At 40.1% G+C, this 14852-nt stretch overlaps 1 protein-coding gene and 1 long non-coding RNA gene across 5 annotated transcripts; both read left to right on the top strand.

Moving 5' to 3' along the window:
* The first annotated feature begins 939 nt into the window (after positions 1-939).
* LOC117472976 lies at positions 940-1769 on the top strand. 2 transcript variants are annotated; one of them, XR_004554973.1, is made up of 4 exons: positions 940-1011; positions 1134-1171; positions 1327-1406; positions 1485-1769. It is a non-coding gene; the product is annotated as an uncharacterized LOC117472976 (long non-coding RNA). The 2 variants fall into 2 exon arrangements; XR_004554972.1 differs by having other exon boundaries at positions 1003-1171; positions 1485-1749.
* A 2112-nt stretch (positions 1770-3881) lies between these two features.
* gtf2h2 (general transcription factor IIH, polypeptide 2) lies at positions 3882-14837 on the top strand. 3 transcript variants are annotated; one of them, XM_034118441.1, is made up of 16 exons: positions 3882-3952; positions 4075-4112; positions 4268-4347; positions 4426-4503; positions 5516-5552; positions 6043-6129; positions 6218-6268; positions 6800-6854; positions 8134-8239; positions 8324-8414; positions 8538-8733; positions 9564-9627; positions 9727-9830; positions 10724-10826; positions 10910-10949; positions 14206-14837. In XM_034118441.1, exons 3-16 carry the CDS (start codon positions 4292-4294, stop codon positions 14314-14316), a joined length of 1179 nt encoding a protein of 392 aa, XP_033974332.1. In that variant the 5' UTR covers positions 3882-3952; positions 4075-4112; positions 4268-4291; the 3' UTR covers positions 14317-14837. The 3 variants fall into 3 exon arrangements, with proteins under 3 accessions (XP_033974332.1, XP_033974333.1, XP_033974334.1); XM_034118442.1 differs by having other exon boundaries at positions 3897-3952; positions 4060-4112; XM_034118443.1 differs by lacking the exon at positions 3882-3952 and having other exon boundaries at positions 3959-4112; positions 4264-4347.
* Positions 14838-14852: the final 15 nt, after the last annotated feature.

Genomic DNA, 14852 nt, shown 5'->3' with positions numbered 1-14852 from the left:
AAATCTGTTTACAGTTCTGTTTCATATGGGTGTTGAGATGTATCCATAGATCTCTTCATTTTGCTCTCAAAGTGCACCAGATTGATGCTTTTAACTTCAATATTTAAAAAAAAATCTTCCCAAGGGAGCATGCCCCCGGACCCCCCTAGAGGCGGTGAGGAACCCCTAGAGGGTGTTAGGTCCATTCCCCACTTAAAAAATAGCACTTTACCACTGCACCCTCTCTAATCTTAGAGAGAGTGACCCTGAGTCATTTTGTTCTAGAACCGGGCCTGGGCCTACCTGACCGGACTCAACGCTGTGTGTGTCCGTCAGGAAACACGCTGTTTACAAGTAGTTCCAGCAAACATCCACTGATAAATTGCGATGTTAACAACCTCATGATAACCTCATATTTTTTTATTTAGGATCGTATATCTGTGTTTAGTCAAGGTAAATGTGTGCATTTTATTATAAAGTTGTGTATATTTACAGACTGTTGCAAAAACTAAGAAGCTTATACAAATCAGGTGTAAAACTAAAAGAGCTTTACAAATAAGTAACACAATTAAAGATGTTTGGAGTTTTATTTTAGTTATTCATTTTAATTTTTTGTCTAAGAGATGCTGATTTGAAACCGTTGTTACATACAGTTACGGCATTTCCTGTTTCTGCCGGAGAGAGAGGAGTTTGTCCCAAAGCTTGCCGCTGTATTTACTCCCTCCATCTCCAAAACGCGCAAATATTCACACGCATGTTCGCGCGTACGTTCGCGCGTATATTCGCGCGTATGTTCGCGCGTATATTCGCGCGTATGTTCACACGTATATTTGCGCGTATATTCGCCCGTATTTGCGCGAATATACGGCCGTTTTTACAAAAAAACGGGCGAAATATACGCGCGTATTATGGCACTTTGGGCTTTCCATACTGGCAGGCTGACTGAGCGGAACCTTTTATCTGGAAACCATGATTCCTTCCGGAAGAAAACTAGGCTGCACCAGCTGGCGTTGCACTAGACCAGTTTTCTAGGTAATGTAACAACTGTTTGACTTGCAAAGTAGGATAACAAGTTGTATCATACACGGTAATGAGGTATTAAGTTGATAATACATTCATAACCTGGCTCACATTTGCAGCTTTACCGTTAACAGGCATCCGGTAACGCGTCGCTTTAAAAGTCAACCCCTAGGTGAGATACCGTAAATGACTGCGACTATTAACTGTTAGCCCTTTATCTAAGGGTAACTGCAGCTTCTGAAGAGGTCACAGACCGCTTGTTGTAAAGTGTATTCCCTGGGACAGATGTGTGTATTTTATATGAAGATGATTTTATTTTGCTGTTAGCGTAAGTTGCGTCTGACGGACACCATGGATGAAGAACCAGAGAGAGCCAAGCGCTGGGAAGGGGGCTATGAGAGGACTTGGTAAGATTTATCTAGGGAGATTATTGTAGATGTATGTGCTATAATTTGACGCAATATTGTCTAATGGATGTGTTACAGGGAAGTGCTGAAGGAGGACGAATCTGGATCCCTGAAAGCCACAGTGGAGGAGATCCTGTTGCAGTCTAATGGCACTTCATATCAAAAAGGTTGCCGACCCCTGCTCTAGATGATAGGAAAGGAGGTTTCAAACTTCCTTTATAACCTCCTTTAGCTTAGGAACCACTGGACCTCCCTTTACGAAAGGAGAGGAGAAAATGCTGCCCCACAATGCCTTGCAGCCGCAGCATTTGCCGTCACACAACATTCGGCCGTTCACGGAAACAACCGATTATGACCGAGAAATTATATCATGAAAGTTACGATGCTTATTAAGCTTTTTAAAACGTATGTGGTAAGTTGCCAAAGTGCTTTGTTTTGAACGTTCATCAGTATTATAATCAAAAAGATAAATATGAACGTTAGTTTTTACTGAAATGATCAAATAAAGTCAACATTTCACAGTCTTTACTGAGCTGTGTGGGGTTTGTTCAACTTTTAAAAGATGTTTGAATGGTGATATACACAGTGATAGATGTTAAAGGTGGGGTAGGTAAGTTTGAGAAACCGGCTCGAAATACACTTTTTGTTATATTCCATAGAATGCTCTTAACATCCCGATAGCAATGAATATCTTAAGTGCTTTGACAAAAAATCCATAAAAAAAAAATGTCATCTGTGGAAGCCGTAGTACTGTAAAAAGCACGACCAATCATTTTAGCCAGCCCGGCTAAAATAACTGGATGGCCTACCTGCCTGTCAGCTTTCCATCTGTGCACAAACTTATCTCGTGCCCTCATTGGTCATGCGTTCGTGTGTGTTGGAGGAGGGGCTCAGTAAGGAAGATTTTTTCCGGTTGTGTATTTTCAAATTCTCGCGCACTAGAGCTGGTTTCTCAAACTTACCTACCCCACCTTTAAGGACTAACGTTTATAATAAATACATTTGTATTTATTTTAAGATCTTTTCATAGTTCATACAATCATACGTATTGGGATCATTTGTATTAATGTGGACCGGAGGGAGAGGGTGACGAGCATAAGTTTCACTTTCCTTTTTTATTTCAATTCCATTTTTGGTCATGAAGAATATGTTTCTCTGTTGTCCCCGTTCATAAAGCATAAAACAACAGCATCAGAGCACGGTGCAGAGTCTCTTGATGCGTTTACAGTAGTCCGTCGTTCTTATTAAACATCCATGTTGTAGTCCGCTGTATAGAAAACTGTAGTTTCCATAGTTTCCCCACAGCAGCAGACGCACATTTATGACGTCCGCTGGCGCATCATAAACACGTCGGATAGTGAAAGTGCAGTCGGATTCTCTAAAGTACCGCAGTCTCTTCTCCTAAGTCCTTTTGAATTCTCCTATCCACTATCCCTTAACCCCGTGACGTTTCACTCAGAGGTCAAGGAATAGACGATAGGGTTAGACGTTAGGAGCTGATTTTTTTACTATTCGACTGGAACGTCTCTCTCACTCATCACTCACTCACTCACAAACCACAAGTGAGAATATAAAGAACAAAATAATAACTTATTCTCACACAACAATCTTCTGCTATGCATGTAGACATTTCGGTCTTAAAAGGGGAGTGATTTTTAAAATACCCATAAAGAAAAAGTAAATCTGTTTACAGTTCTGTTTCATATGGGTGTTGAGATGTATCCATAGATCTCTTCATTTTGCTCTCAAAGTGCACCAGATTGATGCTTTTAACTTCAATATTTAAAAAAAAATCGTCCCAAGGGAGCATGCCCCCGGACCCCCCTAGAGGAGGTGAGGAACCCCTTGAGGAAACACGCTGTTTACAAGTAGTTCCAGCAAACATCCACTGATAAATTGCGATGTTAACAACCTCATGATAACCTCATATTTTTTAATTTAGGATCGTATATCTGTGTTTAGTCAAGGTAAATGTGTGCATTTTATTATAAAGTTGTGTATATTTACAGACTGTTGCAAAAACTAAGAAGCTTATACAAATCAGGTGTAAAACTAAAAGAGCTTTACAAATAAGTAACACAATTAAAGATGTTTGGAGTTTTATTTTAGTCATTCATTTTAATTTTTTGTCTAAGAAATGCTGATTTGAAACCGTTGTTACATACAGTTACGGCATTTCCTGTTTCTGCCGGAGAGAGAGGAGTTTGTACCAAATCTTGCCGCTGTATTTACTCCCTCCATCTCCAAAACGCGCAAATATTCACACGCATGTTCGCGCGTATGTTCGCGCGTATATTCGCGCGTATGTTCGCGCGTATATTCGCGCGTATGTTCACACGTATATTTGCGCGTATATTCGCCCGTATTTGCGCGAATATACGGCCGTTTTTACAAAAAAACGGGCGAAATATACGCGCGTATTATGGCACTTTGGGCTTTCCATACTGGCAGGCTGACTGAGCGGAACCTTTTATCTGGAAACCATGATTCCTTCCGGAAGAAAACTAGGCTGCACCAGCTGGCGTTGCACTAGACCAGTTTTCTAGGTAATGTAACAACTGTTTGACTTGCAAAGTAGGATAACAAGTTGTATCATACACGGTAATGAGGTATTAAGTTGATAATACATTCATAACCTGGCTCACATTTGCAGCTTTACCGTTAACAGGCATCCGGTAACGCGTCGCTTTAAAAGTCAACCCCTAGGTGAGATGCCGTAAATGACTGCGACTATTAACTGTTAGCCCTTTATCTAAGGGTAACTGCAGCTTCTGAACAGGTCACAGACCGCTTGTTGTAAAGTGTATTCCCTGGGACAGATATGTGTATTTTATATGAAGATGATTTTATTTTGCTGTTAGCGTAAGTTGCGTCTGACGGACACCATGGATGAAGAACCAGAGAGAACCAAGCGCTGGGAAGGGGGCTATGAGAGGACTTGGTAAGATTTATCTAGGGAGATTATTGTAGATGTATGTGCTATAATTTGACGCAATATTGTCTAATGGATGTGTTACAGGGAAGTGCTGAAGGAGGACGAATCTGGATCCCTGAAAGCCACAGTGGAGGAGATCCTGTTCCAGTCTAAGAGGAAGAGGTGTGTGTGTGTGTGTGTGTGTGTGTGTGTGTGTGTGTGTGTGTGTGTGTGTGTGTGTGTGTGTGTGTGTGTGTGTGTGTGTGTGTGTGTGTGTGGTGTGTGTGTGTGTGTGTGTGTGTGTGTGTGTGTGTGTGTGTGTGTGTGTGTGTGTGTGTGTGTGTGTGTGTGTGTGTGTGTGTGTGTGTGTGTGTGTGTGTGTGTGAAGGTCTATGAGGTTCAGAACTCCGCTACGTGTTCCTGTAGCTCATAGAAAGCAAACCTTGGTGTTGGGCCTGTAAACCGTGAGTTGCAAGGTGCTGTGTCATGAGTAAGAATTCACACTTGACACTTGCCCCTTCTGTTGCTGAGCTAACCCTAACCTGCCATCTCCATTCAAAGGGCCGTGCTTGGTTTCAATGGAGCCGCTCTAGCTTTCACCATTACAAAAGGCACAGCGCCCTTGATGTTATGTACTTACATGTAATATACTGTTCCAGAGCTGGCTCCACTTGCATCTGCAACGTGGTTTAGCTGAGCCAATGTCACTTCCCCAAATCCACCCGTTTCAGGCCTCTATCAGCTTTAAACTCTTCAAGTTTGCAGAGCTCCTTCAGCAAACTTGTGCAGCCATGGCTGGTACAATATCCTCCAAACAAGTTCCTTTCTGCACAAGTCTTGAAGAATCCTTTTGACGGATAGGACCATAGGTGCCAAGATTCCTAAGTGGTCATAGATTGAGCTGACATTAGATAGGATATCATCGTAAAGGATTCAGAAGAAGATGCCCACCACCAAAAATTATTGTAAATAAATACCATATAGAAAAAAACCACACCTTACATGTGACTCCTATAGATTATACCAAATGTCTTTTGCACTGCTATATTGTCTGTTGAATGTTTTCCCCTGGCTGCTGTATTGCTTTATATTCATTGATATAACAGTCTGCACTGGCCACTTCCAAAAAGAAAGCCGTTAATCCTCCAAAATGATTGTTAGTATAATCTTATCTGCTGCTCTTTTCTCCTCATAGGGTGATAGAGAGCCATGGACAAGTAAGGCTTGGAATGGTAAGTGAGTTCTGCATCCTTGCCACAGAACCTTCAATGTTCTGTATGCTTCCAAATAATCCCAAGGTTTCCAGGATCGCATGAAGGCACCTATTCCACCACAATACCTTTTTATACATTTTAGTAAAGCCCAAAATAGCCAAATAACCTTTTTGGTCACCATTGTGTATACAATTACTGTTTGAATGGAATCTTATTATCAGACAATAAATGCAGAGCTTAGAACAAATTCTTGTTTCTTATTTACAATATAACAGTTAATATAACACTCAAGTCCTATAGAGAAGAAGATTAACCTTTATTTAACCCCCTAGGGGGAAATTCAGTTTTTCACTCTTGTATTTATTTTGTATCCACACACACACACACACACACACACACACACACACACACACACACACAGTATACAGGCCTGTGAGGGCAATGTAGCTTGACATAACTCTTGCAGGAATTCATTTGGTATCACAACACTGTACTGTATGTGCCCTAGATGCGTCACCTCCACGTGGTAATTGACTGTTCAAGAAGTATGGATGACCATGACTTAAAACCAAACCGCCTCACCTCCACTCTGAAGGTACGTTCTGCAGCAGAGCATCACTGCACCAGCAGTATATGATGCCATGAGGTGTAAAGCTCCATCTCTTTTCTCCTGTCCTCTGCAGCTCATGGAAACTTTTGTTGATGAGTATTTTGACCAAAACCCCATCAGTCAGGCAAGTTTATACTTTCATGCTTATGTTTACATACTGGTTGTGTTATATTCGAGTAATGGTTGCTCAACAGGAAGCTACTTTTGGCAAAGGCTTCTGCCTCAAAACTTGTGATAGGAATTTCTCATTATTTTTGAGATTTCTTTGACAAATGATGAACGTAACTCAAAGATTAATAAGTAAAACGTATTCATCAACGATGTTGCTGTAAAATGACTACAATTTATTTCACAGGTTCTTCAATTAATTTGTAATATTCCTAACAGGGATTAATACCAAGTGTCTAAGCTTAACAGCTAATTGAGATTCTGAAATAGTTTTCTTTAAAGCCCAGCATGTGAGAGAATCTTTTCTCCTCCTTTATGAATAAATTGTTAAAGGAACCATTTTGATCAGCAACACCACAAATCATTTGTCATTAAAGACAGCACTGCTGCAGTCAGACCAAACACACTGAATTGTTGTAGAACGAGACAATATCTGCAAACAAGTTTCACAGTGGCTGACCTGACAACTTGTGTTGTGTCACTATAGCTGGGCATTATCACCACAAAGAATAAACGGGCTGAGAAGCTGACCGACCTGGCAGGTGAGCACCACACTCACTGCTAATATTAAGCCCTTTCCTACAGGAAAAAAAAAGCTTTTGTCTTTAGTTTAAAACTTTGCCATGATCATTCATTCCCGGGAAAATGATTCTGCAGGAGTAATTGTACTTATCGTCTCCAGCTTAAATGTGCAAAGGAGAAACATGACACCTTGGGAGCCATGCTATGTGACGTTTATTGAAATGAAAACACCGCAAATAAGATCAGCACAGTTTGGACGGGACAACAGTCATTTTATCTTGCTGATCCTCATAAAACAAACTTCTCAAACTTGACAGGAACAAAATAAGTCAAATCAAAGCCATCTTTGTTTATCTTTTCCACTGTTTAAACCTTCACCATCTCTGGTTTGGGAGTTTAAAAGACTCTGAACAAGTAACAATTTACGAGTTACAATTATGATGTACTACTCCTGTAAGTCAGGGGTGTCAAACTCAATTTCATCGAGGGCCACATCAGCATTATGGTTGCACTCAAAGGGCCGGTTGTAACTTTAAGACTATATAAGAATACATATATAAATATTTAATATATATAGTACCTGATGTACTTATATGATTCTGTTTTCTTCAAGTTTGTATCTTCCTGGTCGAGTGCACTTATTGTCAGTCGCTTTGGATAAAAGCGTCAGCTAAATGCAATGTAATGTAATGTACTATATTTAAAATAATGTATTATATTACATGATTGCCTCTGCATTGGATTAATATCAGATATATATATATATATATATAATAACTTCATAATTAACTACATCTGAAAGAAGAAGTCGAGGGCAAATAATTGCAAGTCTCTTCAGTGAGAATGTCACAAAATGATTTAAAAAGAAAAGCCAAATCCTGAAAAAAAAAAAGTCAAAATAAAAAAAAGAAGTGACATTTTGAAAAAAAAGAACAATTCTGAAAAAAAAGGCACATTTTGAAGAAAAAACAGCCAAATTCTGAGAAAAAAGGCATATCTGAGATGCATTGTGGGACATGTAGTTTATGGGCAACGTGCTTCTGTAAAGCGGCACGTAACCGTATAATAAACATATTATATTCTTTGCAAGCTCTTGTGGGGCCACAGAAAATGAAGTCACGGGCCGGATTTGTCCCCCGGGCCTTGAGTTTGACACCCCTGCTGTAAGGCATACTTGTCTACTGGCAGTCAACAGCAACAATAAATGTTTAGTGTTAGTTTGCATGTAAACTACAGCCTACGGTCTATGAAGTGCCCCGTGCTGCATGTATGTACTGTGTAGTTTTGTTTTACCACCAGGAAACCCAAAGAATCACATTGTTGCTCTGAAGAAAGCAGTTGGCACTTTGTGTGTAGGAGAGCCGTCCTTATACAACTCTCTCAACCTGGCCATTCAGACACTCAAGTAGGTTATGCCATGTTTATATTCTACATTGGTTTCTTTGATGTCACTGAAAGTCACTCAGCTGGTGTCTGTCCTTGTATGAAGGCACATGCCTGGACATACGAGCCGGGAGATCCTCATCGTCCTCAGCAGCCTCACTACATGTGACCCAGCCAACATATGTGAGCTGATTAAGGTGAAGTTGAACCCTAAACCCTACCTAAGAGAGCGCAGTCAAAGGCTGCAGTTGGGCTTCTGAGTTTACTAGATATTTCACATTTCATTTTCTATCTGAGTTTAACCGTGTTTGCCCTGTCAGACCCTGAAGGCTCTCAAGGTGCGGGTGTCTGTGATTGGCCTGTCAGCTGAGGTCCGGGTGTGCACAGTCCTGACCAGAGAGACGGGAGGCTCGTACCACGTTATCCTGGATGAGAGTCACTTCAAGGAGCTGCTGATGCTGCATGTCAAACCTCCTCCAGCCAGCTCTTCATCTGAATGCTCTTTAATACGCATGGGTGAGTATGCAGGCGCTCTTTCCTTCCTCTTTCTCCATCTCTAACTGGACATCCGAGTGATAACACCAAAGTGTTATGAACATGCTGTGATGTAACAAACTGGCGTTCTGCTGCCATCACATATGTAGGACTGTTTTACAAATGTAATACAATATTACCGAATGGGGGTTAACATGTCAGAGCTTTCATACAATCATGCACTGTTAGGGCAAATAATACATTTTGTAAGTTTATTTCAATATTCAGGCATCCAAATATAAAACCCCACTGGTAGAATGGTAGAATGGTAAAATGGTAAAATGGTAAAAGACCTGATAGCGGGCCAAGTAAAGGAGGCCTGTTCTTGAACGATGAGGACAGCAATTGGAAGTGGTCACTCATAAACATGAACCAAACACACTAGCTTATTTGAAGTCAATGTAATATATACCGTTCTGCTATGCCACACACTCACTGGAGGACAATGTTTGATTACTGCAACACTGAAAGTTTGAGTAACATTTCTATCAAAACTGTCGTGCCCAGCTACATTTCTTCAATGTAAGAATTCATTTGTGATTAAAGGAATACTTAAAGGGAACTTCAGAGTAACAAGGGGTGAGTTGTTGATATACAAATACACATTTTGTTGAAGTAATTCTCTAGGTTTTGAGCAAAACACTTTTGAACACTAAGAACAGTCCATCCCCTTAAGATCAGAAAGCAACAAATCAAATCTTTCTTTTGTTTCAGAAAAATATATTCTTTTTTTCTCCTTATTAAAATACTAAGTTTGATGTTTATAAACTATATCCATTGAATATTTGTCCCTCGCCAACTTGTTTTCTCAGGTTTTCCTCAACACATCATCGCCTCTCTCACTAATCAGGATGCCAAGCCTTCATTCAGCATGTCGTAAGTTGAAAGCGGTGTTATTTACAGGGTGGTCAGGACTCTGAGTCGCCTCTGTGTACTGACGTGAAGTTTGTTTTTTTCCTTGTGTGTGTCTCCAAGTCACCTGGACAGCAGCAGTGGTGCGGGTCTGTCTCTGGGAGGATACTTTTGTCCGCAGTGCCAAGCAAAGTACACAGAGCTACCTGTGGAGTGTAAAGTATGCGGTATGTGTGAAAGAAGATTTGAGTCTGTGTGTCGTATTAGAGAAGAGAACACTTTGATTTTTAAAACAGTGCTGTAGTTGCAGTAGTCGCAAAAGTTGTTTTGCTGCATGCACAAACATGTATTTCTTTATTTGTGTTATTTAAGCTCATGTACTCAAAAATACAGATGTGCTCTGACTACAGGTTAGTTTGGACCAGGTATCCTACTTTGGGACTCCAGGGAAGAAAGCACAAGCTTCCGCTCTGAGTGCTCTGCTGCTCAGCTTGTCTGGTCTACAAGCATCAATACAAGTTATTTGGCTAGGTTAAGGAGGAGGCAATCAGAGGAGGAGGGAGGGAGGGAGGGTGTCTTTCTTTCCGCAAGGCAACGACACCCTCCCTCCTCACTGGCCTGGGTAGCCCAGTGCAGCAAGTCAGTTTAGTCGCTCCCTGCCGCCATCACCAACTTGCGAGGCAGCTAGTTACTGCATCTAATATGAGTCTTTTTCTTCTCGGATGTGCTGCATCACTAATTAGGCAAACCAAAAATGAAGATGGTGATCTACAAATGTGCGAATACATTTGATGTGCACCAAAAGATCAACAAGCGCATACATATTACTTTTCTTGTAAACCTATTACATTTTTATGTGAAATGTCATATATGTATTTACAGATTTAAGTTATGCATGTTCCAAAAATCGCTCTGTATTTTTGTGGCCATTCCTTAACACAACAAAATAAAAAAACACATGTTTTTTGATAGTGAAATATTTATGGATCATGGGTGGTCCTAGTGTGTAGTTTTGGATTGTCTTCCGTGGGCTACAAGTATTAAAGTCCAATCAAAGACCTCCATAATGCTGCTTTAAATGCAGCATAACTTTGACTGTGTGTGATGTATCGTCTCCAAGGTTTGACTCTGGTGTCGGCACCCCATCTAGCCAGATCCTTCCACCACCTTTTCCCGCTCGCAGCCTTTACAGAGAGTCCTGTGGATGGGCTCCAAGACGACAGGTGGCTCTGACACACAAACACACTCGCCTCACATGCTAAAACTGTGTCTCTCTGTATCTTAACCTGATCTCATTTGGTTTCAGGGTCTGTCAAGCTTGTCAAGGGGAGCTGAAAGATAAAACTGTAAGTACAATAGCTTAATATAATGGCATATTCGGATATAGTTCTAATGAAGATTGTTTAAATTGGATGCAATATTAGTATAAAAAAAGATACTTGATATCTCTTTGCCAACAGAAAAAGAAAAGAAGTCGTAAGCATATAAAGTAGACATTTTCTTAATTTACAAATTGCACACCGTACTGATGGTGGAACATATACAAATACTTTTTAAATATTGTTACAATAGTGCTATCTTCCTAATCAAACATTGACTTTAAAAGTACTCTCATTCTCTACAACAAATGACAGGACTTTCTCAAACTAATCCCAAAATAGTGTTTCAGGTTACTGGACAATTGAAATACAACTAAAACTAAAATGCAATATCCAAAACACATGTTATTCTTTAAAAACATATCTATAAAGCATATATATATATATACATACTAACTAAGCACTTGCATACTAACTAAGCACTTAGATACTAACTAAGCACTTAGATACTAACTAAGCACTTACATACTAACTAAGCACTTAGATACTAACTAAGCACTTACATACTAACAAAGCACTTAGATACTAACTAAGCACTTAGATACTAACTAAGCACTTACATACTAACTAAGCACTTACATACTAACTAAGCACTTAGATACTAACTAAGCACTTAGATACTAACTAAGCACTTACATACTAACTAAGCACTTACATACTAACTAAGCACTTAGATACTAACTAAGCACTTACATACTAACAAAGCACTTATATACTAACTAAGCACTTAGATACTAACTAAGCACTTAGATACTAACTAAGCACTTAGATACTAACTAAGCACTTAGATACTAACAAAGCACTTAGATACTAACAAAGCACTTAGATACTAACTAAGCACTTAGATACTAACTAAGCACTTAGATACTAACTAAGCACTTACATACTAACTAAGCACTTACATACTAACTAAGCACTTAGATACTAACTAAGCACTTAGATACTAACTAAGCACTTACATACTAACTAAGCACTTAGATACTAACTAAGCACTTATATACTAATAAAGGACTGGCTTATCTAAAGCCAGTTGAGTAGCACTTGAAATGTTTCGGCTCTATGAAACCTGATGTACTTATATGATTCTGTTTTCTTCAAGTCTGTATCTTCCTGGTCGAATGCACTTATTGTAAGTCGCTTTGGATAAAAGCGTCAGCTAAATGCAATGTAATGTTATAAATTGCATGCTTAATGTCTTCCTCACTTCAAACCTTCTAGCCGTGTAAACAACAGATAGAATTCTTTAAAAAACTGAAGAATTCTCATGGATGTCCAGTGGACTCCAGGCTTCACACATCATATATGCAACTGGATGAATACAAACCACTTTTGACTTGTTCCAAGCATACATTGGCATTCCTTTTAGTGGAGTTTGGTCCTAAAGCGCCTTTTCGACAGCTTCTGTAGAGCCTCTTCTTTTTCAAAGATTTGATTACCCGTCACAGAAAGTACCGTTTAGCTCAGGGGTGGGCAAACTTTTTGGCTCGGGGGCCACTATGAGTTTTAAATTTGACAGACGGGCCGGGCCAGTAGCAGATCGATAAAAAAATATTTAGCTGTCCACTCCTCATTATACACTCGGCACTCAATATTGACTTTTCTTTTCTTTGGTCCACTCATTGTTACAGATGCGGGTTCAAAGGTGAATTATTGCGTCATTGCGTCATCGTTTGCGTCATGACGTAACCGTTTACGTGCCTTCTTATGACCCACACAGCGTTTTACGTCGCTGATTTTCTCCGCAACACCGCTCACAACAACATCAATAGAGGACTGGGTCGGGTAGTTTTTAATTATACGAAGCCAGATTAAATTAAAGAACTACTTCTCCAACCTTGTACCTTTCTCCAGAGTGCTGTGGTGCATTGTTTATTAATGTGGTTCAGCTGCATTACCGCCCGCTGCAGTGCTGCTCGTCTACCGGAGTTTATTCTCCCGTTAACTCGCGGCAGCGGCCGCTGTAAAGTTTTCACTGTCCGACTGTCACACAAGCAGCTGATAAATATCCCCCATCCCCATAAGTGAATGTGTTTTAGTATGAACGCTGTTTGGCATCACAACGCTGTTATGAAAGTTTCTCTGGCATTCTACAGGTGATGTTAGCATAGCAACCAAAGCTAATCAGACTATCTTGACTACTTGTTGCTATCATATTGTGGCATAAGCCGTTTTCTACACGCATATTTTACCGGCGTAGTTTTCGTTATGATTTTACTTGTGATGGCCACATCTAGCCCATGTATTGATTCCATCCGATAGCTGCAATAATATAAAACAAAAGGAGAACGTCTGCCCCTTCACAATGGTCAATAACAGTGAACGGATGGTTATTAAAGTAAGGTCAAATAAACAGAATCACACTAAGCCTGGTTAGTGTTGCCTGACTTTATATAAGTGTTTTTTATAAGTGTGTGGTCGCGTTCTAGTCACTTTGCTCAGCGCTACTGCTTGTTACAACTTGTATTCGCCGTACTCGCCATGAACTGTTATTGCTCAGGTTAATCTTGACCCCCTCCAATGTAAGCGTGACGTATTTGGTTCTTGGATCTTGCCGGGTTGCCAAGTGGGGCCAGCTGAGAAAATAGACCAGACTCCAGCAAAGGTAAATTGTGTCTAGAGTGCGCCATCTAGTGGGATCAACTGAAATGCCGGGTATTGCAGGAAAAAGGCAAAATGAATGCGGTCTTTACTATAATTTGGACAATTTTGTACCAATATTCGGCGGGCCGGATTCAAAAGCCCAACGGGCCGTATATGGCCCGCGGGCCTTAGTTTGCCCATGCCTGGTTTAGCTTGTATAAAACATTTGTTATACACCCGATCTTCTTCAGTTACAGAGGGGTACTTTGTAACTGATTAGACCATTGGAAAAACAACAAATTATACACAGTATATCCACATTGTTTTTTGGAATACAATTACAAATGTTATACCTTTTTAAGTACAGTAGAGGGATGAAATGCTGGCGCTGCAGTTCATCATCTGTGCCTTGTCCACCCTAATCTTTATCACGTCCATTATAACAAAAGTTCCAGATACAAAAGGCATGCCTTACAAACCAGAAATTTGGTATAGACATTTTACAAGTCCCCAAACTATGTGGAACTACAATATACAATGGTTAACACTTAATATTAAGTGTGTACTTGCATTCATTTGATCATTGTTAGTTAAATCCCTTTATCCATCTTTATTGATCTGCTCTCTCTCCCTATGTCTCAAGGCATTCACCTGTCCATCGTGTCGCAGTGTATTCTGTGTGGAGTGTGACCTCTTCATCCATGACTCGCTACACTGCTGCCCCTGCTGTCTTCACAGTCAGAGCCCCCCCTGATGCTGAGGGGCTGACTGTCCCACACAGACTGAAATAAACTCATAGGTCATGTGCCCTTATTGGCTCATCACATCGATCATATTGGTATCGTCCACCTCTGGCAGAGTAACATTGAACACAGGCTATGGATCATCCACATGGTTATAAGGTTCAAAGGTTTTGAAGATATGCAAAAATGAATGTTTGGTTTGGTTGATCCTTTCATTTTGAAGGTGGAAGCAGTTTGTTGCTATATAGACCATGCTGGCCAAAGAGCTTCTCCTTTTTTAGCGTGTCTGTTACTGCTGTTAAATGGCACATTGCATTATTTTTATAAGAAACAGTTTGATCGAATTGTTTATACGTTTGGTAGCATGCTACAGTTCTGTTTGTGACACGGTAGTTGGAATTTGACTTAGAACTTGTACTTATTATTTTTGTACTATAAAAGCACCATATAAATGCAGTCCATATGCCACCAATGTTGACTCTCCATATTTAAATGTGTACTTTTGGACCAAATAAATAAAAAATAATCACAACTCCCTCACCAAAAT

This window comes from Trematomus bernacchii, unplaced genomic scaffold (assembly GCF_902827165.1).
Source record: "Trematomus bernacchii unplaced genomic scaffold, fTreBer1.1, whole genome shotgun sequence".
In the NCBI taxonomy this organism is placed as follows: Eukaryota; Metazoa; Chordata; class Actinopteri; order Perciformes; family Nototheniidae; genus Trematomus; species Trematomus bernacchii.
This window is presented reverse-complemented; position numbering and strand designations above follow the sequence as displayed.

Bases quoted from the DNA above. Each gene is read 5' to 3' on its own strand.
- gtf2h2 (XM_034118441.1), top strand. From the start codon at position 4,292: ATGGATGAAGAACCAGAGAGAACCAAGCGCTGGGAAGGGGGCTATGAG. The intron at 8,734-9,563 runs GTGAGTATGCAG...TTGTTTTCTCAG, and splicing joins ATGCTCTTTAATACGCATGG to GTTTTCCTCAACACATCATC. The intron at 9,628-9,726 runs GTAAGTTGAAAG...TGTGTCTCCAAG, and splicing joins AAGCCTTCATTCAGCATGTC to TCACCTGGACAGCAGCAGTG.